A 13,328-nucleotide genomic window follows, 5' to 3' on the forward strand; every position below is an offset into this window, starting at 1 on the left:
AAAGCGGTAAGACGAGCCACGCAAAAAATGACTTCGGGCGATGATGTGAAAGCTTTGACTGTGTTTGAGAGGGTGACAGAGCAGGAGAAGCTACCACCGGAGCAGTGGGCGGAGGAGTTGGCCCCCTATCTGACTGGTGAGCCCCAAAAAGTTTATTATGATCTGGCCTTATAGGATGCCCAGGAATATTCAAAGTTAAAAACTGAGATACTGGCATGTGCTGGAGTGACTGTCAGTCAGAACCCAAAGGGTTCACCACTGGGTGGATTATGGTGATAAACCCCCTCGCTCGCAAATGTTCGACCTTCTACATCTTGTACAGAAGTGGCTGCAGCTGTAGTCCTCCACTCCAGCCCAGATGGTCGAGCGGGTTGTCATGGACAGATGTGTGCACTCCCTCCCTTCCCAGGCCGGTGCAGACCTGGGTTGCAAAGGGAGACCTCCGGGATGCGGACGACCTGTGTGTGTGTGTGTGTGTGTGTGTGTGTGTGTGTGTGTGTGTGTGTGTGTGTGTGTGTGTATGTATGTATGTATGTATGTATGTATATATATATACATATATACACACACACACACACACATACATATATACATATATATATATATACATACACACAGTATAAACTCTGGATCACTCAATAAGTACACTCGAAAGTAAGGATAATGTGTTATTTGATTTCATATACAATGGCGTCCTAAAGTTTTGCATTTTTTTTTTAATGTGTGATTATTCCTGTCTGGTTGTTGTGATGCCATTTTCCTGGTGATGAATTGAAAGTGCATGAAGTTGTCATCATGCCAGATCTTAATTTTAACCAAAATGCTTTTGAATATAGGTATGGTAATTTAATTCTTTAGGGTTTAAATCAGGTGATTGGCTTGGCCATTGCAACAGGCGAACATTTTTTTTTTAGCGAACCAATTTTTAACTAAATTGGATGTGTGCTTAGGATCATTGTCTTGCTGGAATTTCCATTCCCTGCCTACTTTGGTTTTACCATGTGGCAGCATTACATTCTCCAGTATATCCGTGTACATGGTAGCATTCATATTTCTATCAATTCTATGCAGAGGGCTAATGGCAGATGCAGAAAAGAAGCCCCAAACCATGAAATTGCCACCACCATGTTTCACTGTAGGTGTTTGGTACCTTACAGCATTACGTTTTCCAATTGGGCAGTATATATAATACTTACCCTCACTACCAAACAGATTGAAAGCTGTCTTTTTCCATTGACTGTGTTCTTTGGCAAACTCAAGCTGGACCTTGCGGTTCTTTGCAGAGATGAAAGGCTGCATTCAACCCTACTGCTCTTAGCCATCACACCACAGTTTGGGGTCTCACTTTGACCCCATATTCTACCTTCATTTCGTGTGAAATCTGTACAGCACTTTTATGGACATCAGATACTGACTTTTTCTTAATAATGTGATCAACTCTGGAGGAAGTTTTCTGTGGTCGTCCAAGGTTTGTCAGCTGTTCCATAACTTTCTTTTTCTTTCTTTAATATACGTGACACTTGACGCGGAGAACAGTTGAATTCTATAGCGACCTCTTTTTGGCTTTTGCCTGACTTCACTCTCAGAATAATAAGCTTCCTGACATCTGGTGATAAATTTGGCTTTGTCTTTGCCATATTTTAACCTCAAAACACACACACAAAATTTTTTTCAGGCAAAATTCAAATACCCATGACAAAATATGCAAACCATTTGGTCCATTAAATGTTGAAAACTAACAAATAAAGGGATAAAACAATGTCAAACACAATTTTTATCCTTATAGCTGACAACCATTTGCTTCTGGTTTATTAAAATCACAAGGAAAATGGCATCACAACAACCAGACAGAAGTAATCACACTTTTTAAAAAAGTGCAAAACTTTTGGTCACCACTGTATTTCAAATGCAACTGAAATGTTTCATATACATAGAATCACACTGGAGACCAGATGGACATGATGCATAACATATGAAAAGCTGCACGTCATCAAACAATGATCCCATTGAAGCATGTTGAATGCTTATTACCTACTTTTAGAGACGATTACTTTTTTGGTGCCTGAGGCAAAAAGTCGAAATGCCGTCCAGCATTTCAATTAGTAAGAAAAAAAAAATGAAATGGTTTTCATCTAGCTTAAATGTAAAATCCCTATGGATGGATGTGTACTTATATACCAGCCGTGACAAACTGTATGCGTAAATATATTCCTGCAATCAAACTGCAAAATAATCATATACCATCAAGGACTATATGTACATGTTAATAATGACCAGCAATGAATAAACCATACACAATCATATCAGCAATGAATACACCATATATTTATACATGGTTTTCTGATACCTATAAAGCCCTTTATAAATATTTGTCTTTAAGCCCTAACTACTTTTGTAATTAGCTTTATTATGAAATTCCCTACCATTCTCCCGATCTTGATAACCCCTACTTTTTTTCCCTTAACTTTCTATGATGATTTATTAGAGGGGAGTCTAAAACGAGATGTCACAGGAGGATGGCCCTCCAGTCACTTCTCTGCCGCTTCTATCATACCATCCCCTTACCCCAATGAAACATAAGGGGGCGGCACTTTATTCACTTACCGCTACTGTCACACCGTCTACAGATAACATCCTGCTTAAAGGGGTGTTATGGAGAAATGACCGCAGTTTCTGTCCCTGCCACCCACATCTTCTGTTGCCTCTGCTTGTGTCTTCAGTGTCTGCCTCCACACAGTCCCTACTTTCTAAATTGACACCTCTTTTTCTGAAAGGTATCATCAACAGCGGGCTGCGATACAAGCAGGGTTACTGAGAGCAGCGCTATCCACTTGTTCTATCACAGTCTTGAAACAACTAGTTATCAAAGGGATGTTGTAAGTGTCTGAAGGCCACCTCTGATTATGCCCTTTTTTTTGGAGCGTGGGGAGGGGTGATAAAAGCTACAGAGTATGTTCTCCCCGTGTTTGCGTCGGTTTCCTCCTGGTTCTCATGTTTCCTACCACACTCCAAAGACATACTGATCGGGAATTTAGATTGTGAGCCCCAATGGGGACAGTGCCGATAGTGTTTGTAAATGTCTGTAAAGCGCTATGGAATTAATGGCGCTATATAAGTGAGGGAAATAAATAAATAAATATATTGCAAAGGGTGAAATTCACACCTACATACGCAGCATTAAAGGAGTTTAAAAAAAAAAAAACAGCTGTGCTTTAGTTACACTCCCCAGGTCCTGCTAATATTTTTACCAGGGCAAATGAAGTATCCTGTGCTGCTGGAGAAATGACAATCCAAGATAGGCTATGAAGTGCTGGTTTATTGTCAACGCGTTTCAGAGTCACACCGACTCCTTCTTCAGGGGCACTGAGTCACACTGACTCCTTCTTCAGGGGCACTGAGTCACACTGACTCCTTCTTCAGGGGCACTGAGTCACACTGACTCCTTCTTCAGGGGCACTGAGTCACACTGACTCCTTCTTCAGGGGCACTGAGTCACACTGACTCCTTCTTCAGGGGCACTGAGTCACACTGACTCCTTCTTCAGGGGCACTGAGTCACACTGACTCCTTCTTCAGGGGCACTGAGTCACACTGACTCCTTCTTCAGGGGCACTGAGTCACACTGACTCCTTCTTCAGGGGCACTGAGTCACACTGACTCCTTCTTCAGGGGCACTGAGTCACACTGACTCCTTCTTCAGGGGCACTGAGTCACACTGACTCCTTCTTCAGGGGCACTGAGTCACACTGACTCCTTCAGGGGCACTGAGTCACACTGACTCCTTCTTCAGGGGCACTGAGTCACACTGACTCCTTCTTCAGGGGCACTGAGTCACACTGACTCCTTCTTCAGGGGCACTGAGTCACACTGACTCCTTCTTCAGGGGCACTGAGTCACACTGACTCCTTCTTCAGGGGCACTGAGTCACACTGACTCCTTCTTCAGGGGCACTGAGTCACACTGACTCCTTCTTCAGGGGCACTGAGTCACACTGACTCCTTCTTCAGGGGCACTGAGTCACACTGACTCCTTCTTCAGGGGCACTGAGTCACACTGACTCCTTCTTCAGGGGCACTGAGTCACACTGACTCCTTCTTCAGGGGCACTGAGTCACACTGACTCCTTCTTCAGGGGCACTGAGTCACACTGACTCCTTCTTCAGGGGCACTGAGTCACACTGACTCCTTCTTCAGGGGCACTGAGTCACACTGACTCCTTCTTCAGGGGCACTGAGTCACACTGACTCCTTCTTCAGGGTAACTGAGTCACACTGACTCCTTCTTCAGGGTAACTGAGTCACACTGACTCCTTCTTCAGGGTAACTGAGTCACACTGACTCCTTCTTCAGGGTAACTGAGTCACACTGACTCCTTCAGGGTAACTGAGTCACACTGACTCCTTCTTCAGGGTAACTGAGTCACACTGACTCCTTCTTCAGGGGCACTGAGTCACACTGACTCCTTCTTCAGGGGCACTGAGTCACACTGACTCCTTCTTCAGGGGCACTGAGTCACACTGACTCCTTCTTCAGGGGCACTGAGTCACACTGACTCCTCCTTCAGGGGCACTGAGTCACACTGACTCCTTCTTCAGGGGCACTGAGTCACACTGACTCCTTCTTCAGGGGCACTGAGTCACACTGACTCCTTCTTCAGGGGCACTGAGTCACACTGACTCCTTCTTCAGGGGCACTGAGTCACACTGACTCCTTCTTCAGGGGCACTGAGTCACACTGACTCCTTCTTCAGGGGCACTGAGTCACACTGACTCCTTCAGGGGCACTGAGTCACACTGACTCCTTCTTCAGGGGCACTGAGTCACACTGACTCCTTCTTCAGGGGCACTGAGTCACACTGACTCCTTCTTCAGGGGCACTGAGTCACACTGACTCATTCTTCAGGGGCACTGAGTCACACTGACTCCTTCTTCAGGGGCACTGAGTCACACTGACTCCTTCTTCAGGGGCACTGAGTCACACTGACTCCTTCTTCAGGGGCACTGAGTCACACTGACTCCTTCTTCAGGGGCACTGAGTCACACTGACTCCTTCAGGGGCACTGAGTCACACTGACTCCTTCTTCAGGGGCACTGAGTCACACTGACTCCTTCAGGGGCACTGAGTCACACTGACTCCTTCTTCAGGGGCACTGAGTCACACTGACTCCTTCTTCAGGGGCACTGAGTCACACTGACTCCTTCTTCAGGGGCACTGAGTCACACTGACTCCTTCTTCAGGGGCACTGAGTCACACTGACTCCTTCAGGGGCACTGAGCTTAGTTATTGGTTGTAATGCTGTAGACGTAATGTCAGTACTGCAGGCAGCTTCAGATATCAGGAGCAGCTGCACAGACTCAGCACCAGACCTGAGGATGGCAAGTAGAGAACAGGTTTTTGTTTAATAAAAAGTGCAGTTGTAGGGGACAGGGGTTTTCCTCTATAGTGGATAGGACACTCTAGCATCTCCGTCAACTAATGCTTCCCCAATGAATCAGCCAACTCTGGTCTCTGATTCACCACTGCTTTCCAGTGGAAAGGCCCTGGGCCTACTCAACCTTCACATGCAGCAGGAAAATCAACTTTGCTCTACTCGTAGACCATCTGCACTTGGCTCCTTGACGCCGAAGCACATCTCCCATTCCTCGCACCCATCTCAGTGTCAGGCTTCTTCTTGGCCTATGTCTGCACCATATCCTCGCACGATCTGACAGCTAAGAAACTATTCTCACTATCAGGCATTATGGCAGCATAAGATGTTGTGGTGGGGTGTAATACCACAACCAGGGCCTGCTACAGGTTTTTTCTGGGCCCCAGGCGAAAGAGTCTCAGTGGGCCCCTTTAACATATACCACGATTTATGATGCACAGATACCGCAGAGAAATTATATATATATATACATATATATATATATATATATATATATATATATATATATATATATATATATATATATATATATATATATATATAATATATATAGTACAAGGCCAAAGATTTCACTTCTTACATTACATGACCGATATCTATTGTAAATTCTACAATAGCTCAGAAACCGACGAATCGCTCCATACAGAATACTGGCTCCCATAAAATGCTCCATAAAGGATACTGGCCCCCATATAACGCTCCATATAAAATACTGGCCCCCTTATAACGCTCCATCCAGGCAGGCTGTTCCCCCCATATAATGCCTCATGCAGGCTGTTCCCCCTATATAATGCCCCATGCAGGATGTCACCCCCCTCCCTTATAATGCCCCATGCAGGATGTCACTTCCCCCCCATATAATGCCCCATGCAGAATGACACCTCTCCCCCCTCCCTTATAATGCCCTATGCAGGATGTCACACCCCCCCTCCCTTATAATGCCCCATGCAGGATGTCACTTCCCCCCCTTATAATGCCCCATGCAGGATGTCACCTCTCCCCCCCTCCCTTATAATGCCCTATGCAGGATGTCATACCCCCCCTCCCTTATAATGCCCCATGCAGGATGTCACTTCCCCCCTTATAATGCCCCATACAAGAGGTCACTTCTCCCCCCTTTTAATGCTCCATGCAGGATGTCACACCCCACCCCCTTGCTTATAATGCCCCATGCCTCCATACATTAACAAAAAAAAAAATCCAATACTCACCTCACTCCTCACTTGCTGCCGCTCCGCCGGACTCCAGCGTCGCCGGAGTCTTCCCGCTCTGCGCTGTGATGGCTCAGGAGAGAGCACGGTGGAAAGACGTCACAGCCAGAGGATGCGGAAGAGACCGGAGCTGCTGTGGAGGCACGGGGAGAGGTAAGTATTGTGCCGGGGCCCTGAGCAAGCGGGGTGAAGCAGGCGCTGACACCGCTCTCCTCCGCTCACGGGTCCCATAGCGCGGCGGGGTGCCCGACGACACTTGCCCGGGTGCTGACGCTGGTCCTGACCACAACCTATCCATGCACTGTCCCGATGCAAAGATTACAAATACATAGTGCAACATGTACAAGGTATTTACACTGCAGGCAGTACAGCAATAATGCACCTTTCCCAAACAGCCTATCAGACAACCATTCATCTGACACTAGAAAAAATCTAGCGTGCATAATTCAGAAGAGAAGATATGGGGTTAATAGTAAGGCATAATACATGGATGCACAAAACAAGAGGAAGAAAAAGAAAACTGGACCAAGATTAAGACTTGGCTATGAGGCAGAAACCACAGACTTGGAATGCTTAGTGTCTGGATGATTTCTCTAAAGGAATTTTTAACAGCTGGTTTGTGGGAATAAGAGATAACCCTAAATATCTTATTGTAAAGCATCTCTTTCAGGAGTTGGTGTTTTCTTGTAATTGTATTATTTTAATAGCATGTATGTATGGAGTAGAAGATATTCAAGTAAAATAGTGAAAAAGTCACAGGTCACTAACCCCTTCCCGACATGGCCTATTTCCGGTTTTCCTCCCCTTCGTGCAAGAGCCATAACTTTTTTATTTTTCTGCCCACAGACATATGAGGGCTTGTTTTTTTTGCAGGATAAATTGTACTTTTGAATAACACCATTCATTTTACCACATAGTGAACTGGAAAACGAGAAACAAATGGAGTCATTATCAGCGGTGTATGTTGCAGGCTCCCCGCATGAGCCATTATACCTCCTGCAGTTTTCACCATTAATCCCCCCTATAAATAAACTTGTTAAGTTGTGTCAATCATTTTTTGTTAATTGTATAAAGGAATAAAGGAAAATGTATCCAGCAAATAGATTCTCCATTACCAATTAAAAAGCACAAATGCATTTGAAGCTTAGTGCTTAATCGTTGCAATGACTTAGTCTGAAACGCGTTTGTGCTTATTACTTAGTGATGGCTATTGTGTATTTTTATACTTTCTAATAAAAGTGATTTTAGAAGAGGATCCGTTTTTGCTGGGTACATTTTCGTTTCTACAATTTACTCTTGGACTCTAGGCTCAGTGATTTTTCTGTGCATTCGACCTCTGGTTGGGTGAGTAGATTTTATTCCTGTTTTAATCATCTCTTGTGAGTGTGGACAGAAGTTTCCCAAGTCGACCCCTGGCAGAAGAGGAAGACCCTCCTGCATTCGCCTAGAGCTCCTAGCAAGATTGAGGTGGGGGTAATGCATCATATTGAGGTGATAGCTATTGGCCGCCCAGACCGGAGGCGACTTAAACGGTGTTACGAGTGCATAAATGAGGTTTATGTTAGCCCTTGTGATAGACCCTTGCACACAGTCTTTTTTTTACATTTTTTACATTTTCTGTTATTGATACTTGCCATATCAACTATAAAGTTGTAAATGTGCCTCTTATTGCCATGGTACTTGAACTTACTGTAATAATAATTCTGGAATAACTAACTTATGCTACTTCTTGTTGACAGTCTTCACAGTGTTCCAATGGTCTCAAATGTACTATTTGTGAGTCAAATGCCATATGTTGGGCAGTGCATAAATGGGTGATGCATAACCTAAACAAGTGCATTAGATGTCCCTCTCCAAAGAAACCAAGTACAGTTATACATCAAATCACCATCAAAGCATGGCCTTGTAAATTGTATGGTGGCTTGATGTGGAAATAAACTGTGTAAGTAGCGTAATATTTCCATTGTTTCCATGTAATATTTACATTGCTTTTGTTTGCACACCAAACCAGCCTTAAACATAAGATTGCACGATTGTATGTCACAATCTTTGAGACCCGGGACCCCTACACTAGAATTAAATTTATGCATGCACCCACTGTCATAATATGTGAACATCTAAAATAAAATTAACTTTCAATTGTAAATCCATTTTTAGAACTTTTTTACATAATGCAGCCCCTTAAATTCCATGTAAATTGGTAGTTGTCAGGGTACTGAGATCCCCAATGATTGCGAAAACCACAGGGGAAAGGTGCACATGGACAGCAGTTGACAAGCCAAGTAGAAAGTCTAATGGTCCGCAGACCGATGCGCAAGCGCTCATGCTGGGTCTAAGCGCAAGTGCCCTATGGTCAACAGCTAACAGAATCAAATGGGGGACACAGGATCCTTGTTCTTATGATCAGTGGGAGACCCATAGTGATCAGACACCCACCTGTGGATTAGTAATAAAAGGCAGTCCCCAGAATCACAACTGTAGCTGTCCATGTGTTATACTTGGAACCTGTCACCAAAAATTACGCCATTAACCTGCAGATATGAGGTTAATCTGCAGGTTTATAGCATTATTATGCCGCAAGGAGCCAGCATGCAGCCGAATGCAGCTGGAAGAAAATGAACTTTATTCTCCCAACTAGCATTCAGTGTTCAGTCATGGAGGTGGGGGCCGCGCCGGTTCAGTCACTTCTCTAAGAATACAGAGCGACGGCTGTAACCGCACCCCCGGCTCTGACTGACAGCTGAGCACCAATACAGAGGGAGTGTCAGTCAGGGCCGGTATTCTCAGAGCGGTTATACACAGCGGTGACTGAACCAGCGGCGCCTCCACCCCCATGACTGAAACCAAATGCTGGCGGGGAGAATAAAGTTAATTTTCTCCCCACTGCATTTCAGCTGAGTGCAGGTGCCTGGCAACATAATAACGCTATTAACCTGCAGAGTAACCACATAACAGCAGGTTAACAGCGTTATTTCTGGTGACAGGTTCCCTTTTAGGTCATTCATGGTGAGTCCTCCAGAGTTCAAAAGACTTCTCTTCATCCTGGTTATAAGTAGGGAGTATACTCGGGACTACAGAACAGGAGAAGGATTTGGGTATTCTGGTTACGAGTAAGCTGAGCAGCAGTGCTCAATGTCAAGCAGAAGCCGCAAAAGCAAACAAGATTTTAGGGTGTATAAAAAGAGAAATAAAATCTTGTGATCCCAACGTATTGTTACCCCTTTATAAATCACTGGTGAGGCCACATCTGGAATATGGGATCCAGTTTTGGGCTCCACATTTTAAAAAGATATTCAGAAGTTAGAGTCAGTTCAAAGGCGGGCAGCTAGAATATTACAAGGGATGGAAGGCCTCTCGTATGATGAGAGGTTGAAAAAGTTGAGTTTGCTTAGCTTAGAAAAACGACGCCTCAGAGGGGATCTCATTTACATGTATAAATATGTGTGTGGTCAGTACAAAGGTCTAGCACATGACTTATTCCTTCAAAATACTATACTAAGGACCAGGGGGCACTCATTACGGGTGCAAGAAAGGCAATTCCGGCACCTAAACAGGAAAGGGTTCTTTACAGTCAGAGCAGTCAGACCTACCACAAGAGGTAATAAAGGCAGATACTATAACAACGTTCAAAAAAGGGCTGGATGATTTCCTCGATACACATAACATTGTGGGCTACAGTTAAATTAGACAAAATGTTACACCGATAGTAGTACTTTTACTGATCGCCTTTCTCAGAGTCAAGAAGGAATTTTTCCCCGTGATGCAAATTGGATGAATGTATCCTGGGGGTTTTGCCTTCTTCTGGATCAACAGATTTAGGTACAGGGATTTTAGTAATACCATAACAGTAATGCAAAATAAAACTAACTAAAAAATTATAAACTGGTTTATTTGTAATTGTAATAGTGCAGTAATGATAAAAATAAAAATGGTAATTCATTTGTGAGGCCTAGTTCCAGCAAGTTAGTGTAGTGTTGGTATGGGGAGTACAACTGGGGGAGAAAGGTTGAACTTGATGGACCTAGGTCTTAATTCAACCTATGTTACTATGTAGGGTTCCCAAATGGAAAATTGATATGTGACTTCCATTTACCATACAAACAGGGGCTGTGTTTTCGACCCAGCCACTTATAACCCTTTCATCCTTTCCAATTTGGAATGGTTCCACTTTGTTTACAGGCGTGCTTCATCATTTACTGATATCTTGTACTCGCATGTCTGAGTGATATATACTTTTTATTTTTTTTTGCTGAAACAATGTTATTACATGTATTGTCTTACAGTGTAAGTGGCATGGGAGAATACTGAACCTTGAACTTCATTTTCGCCCCCATATGTAGACATAATGCCTCCTTGATGTGCCTATTAGTAATTGGGTATTAGTTGACCCAATAAACCATAGATCCAGTGATCCATTCCTTCATGATACATATTGTAGATATCAGAAGAGCGAGTGTGGCACTAGTCATAATTAGATAGATATTTAGTGTAGCATAGATACTGTTAACCATATTTTTTATACCCTATAATCCCACTGTCCCTGCCCATTTACCTACTTTGACTTGCCAAATTCTCTCTGAAACTGTGTGGCATGATACGCAACATTTACTCATAAACTGAATATATCGGTATCAATCCTAGGTCAAACTCAGTTTTTTTCTCCATTTCTCAGCAGGCTAAAATGGCATTGTATCCCCCACACTACATTGAATGGGTAATTTTGTGACAGGTGTTTTTTCTAGACTTGGGCACCAAATCCACCCATTTATGGTCAACCTAATCAAAATGTCAGGATGCCTAAATGCTTGATTATATTCTTCACAGAACAGACCATGTGAAAAAGCACTCTGCATTTTGGGATGCCTTAAAAGCCTAGTGTCTCAGCTGTTTGACATCTTCTATATTCTTCCTAAGAAGTTTTCTAACTACGAGGGAATTGAATCTTGCTGCTGCATGCCCAAGGCTTGAAAGATATTTAGATAACCCCTCAGACACTAATAGATAAGTCTCTTTGCTACTACCTACTTCATCTGCAAAAAAAACAACAAGCCCCAAGCCTTTTTCAAATGTACTTTAGTCTGGGCAACCATTACAGCAGTCTAATGCTTAACCGGCCACCCTCAAAATCTGATCCTCTTCAAGGGATAAACTCAACCTCATTTACATTTACAGCCTGATTTACCTACTGTTGCTAGAATTTTTACCAATCGAAAATTGGCAATGCAGAGACTGATATTGCTGTTTATTTGGTGGAGCTGCAATTCCATTCCTTGTCTGTGGATCAACCATCTTTTTTGGATGGACTCATCTCAAGTTATGATATTAAAGATGCTTTAACTGACATGGTACAGGAAAAATCTCCAGATTCATATGGGTCCCCATTGGCGGTGTACTTTAATTACTTTAAAAACTCTTCTTATGCACAAGTTCTCTATGCATTCTTCTATGAAAGATTCATTGTGGTACAGGTAAAAACCAGCAAAGATTCTTTAGAATAAGACTCAAAGGCCCATATTGTTTTTTTAATATTAATCAATAGTTGACAAAATTCATTGCCAATAGAATGAATCAAGTAATTTCTTCACTTATTCACTTTGATCAAGCTGCTGCTTATATTTCAGCTCAGAGAACATCTCATCACTTGTGAGGTTCGAGTCATCTCCCAAATCAACTCAGACAAAGGACGAGTGCATTCGAGACGCATAGCTGTTTTTTCTAACAGCATTATGGAATCTATTTTTTAAATATTGTCCCAATAAAGTTTCATCTTATATCATAAGCTAGAACAATTTATTTTCTTTTGGATCTCCCAAATTGGAAATTATAGACCAAACAAGAGGCTTGCTAAACACAGTTAAGGCCTTTTATTCTATTGAATAGATCTCTCTGCCCCAAGTTCTCTTTAGGAAAGCATTATGAACAGCCTGAGTGTATCGCCAATCACACTGTACACTTCTAGTATGATTAGCATATGCCTTCTACACTAGAAAAGTAGTATTTTAATTAGCGCACAAGCACCTTTTCAGCAATGCCCCTACTTCCTTATGAAGAAGTGCGCTGACATGTTCCCTTTAACTAAGAATCAGTGACTTACCGCTATGGTGTGTATAAGTGGTCTGACTTGAAATCGATCGTTTGATAGCAGATCTTCGATACACAATATGGGTTCTACCGTTATCTTCATCTTGTTTGTCTTTCTCTAGTGGTTCTATGAAAAACTCATCATTGTCTGTGCGGATCATGCCAGCCTAGAAAAACAAACGCACAAATAACCAAAAATCAGTAAGTATCTGGATCATACACTTTTCTCTATACAAATCTTCATGATGTGTGTCCAGTGATTTTGTGCGTTAATTTCTGGAATCCATCCAGTGGATTGTTGTCTTTCATGTTTAGTGGGCTCCTGTGAACAAAGGCTAGTTCTTTTTCATCTGTCTGTTCAGTCCAGTGCTACTCTCCTCTCAACTCTTCGCAAACCTATCTGACTTTATCAAAAGGTGCAGCGGCCATACCAGGCAGGGCGAGGGTTGCCAACGGTCCAAAAGATTTCTAGGAAATCCAAAAAAAACAAGACTTTTCCCTCTCCATGTAAAAAAAGGAATAGCTTGTACAGATTGAGACTGTCATTATAATCATTATACAGTAAATACGAATGTGTTAATTTTGTGCTATGGATGAATAATTACGGTTTT

The 13,328-nt window shown here is 42.9% G+C and overlaps 1 protein-coding gene across 3 annotated transcripts in view; it reads right to left on the bottom strand.

Moving 5' to 3' along the window:
- The window catches only part of LOC141164392 (A disintegrin and metalloproteinase with thrombospondin motifs 2-like), an 837,082-nt gene that overhangs the window by 664,647 nt on the left and 159,107 nt on the right, over positions 1–13,328 (bottom strand). For all 3 annotated transcript variants that reach the window (XM_073649565.1, XM_073649564.1, XM_073649563.1), the window contains exon 3: positions 12,731–12,884. In XM_073649565.1, coding sequence (XP_073505666.1) covers positions 12,731–12,884 — 154 coding nt within the window. The remainder of the gene's footprint in view (positions 1–12,730; positions 12,885–13,328) is intronic.

This window comes from Phyllobates terribilis, unplaced genomic scaffold (assembly GCF_046119375.1).
Source record: "Phyllobates terribilis strain yellow unplaced genomic scaffold, ASM4611937v1 Scaffold_10__3_contigs__length_209671492, whole genome shotgun sequence".
Taxonomy (NCBI): Eukaryota; Metazoa; Chordata; class Amphibia; order Anura; family Dendrobatidae; genus Phyllobates; species Phyllobates terribilis.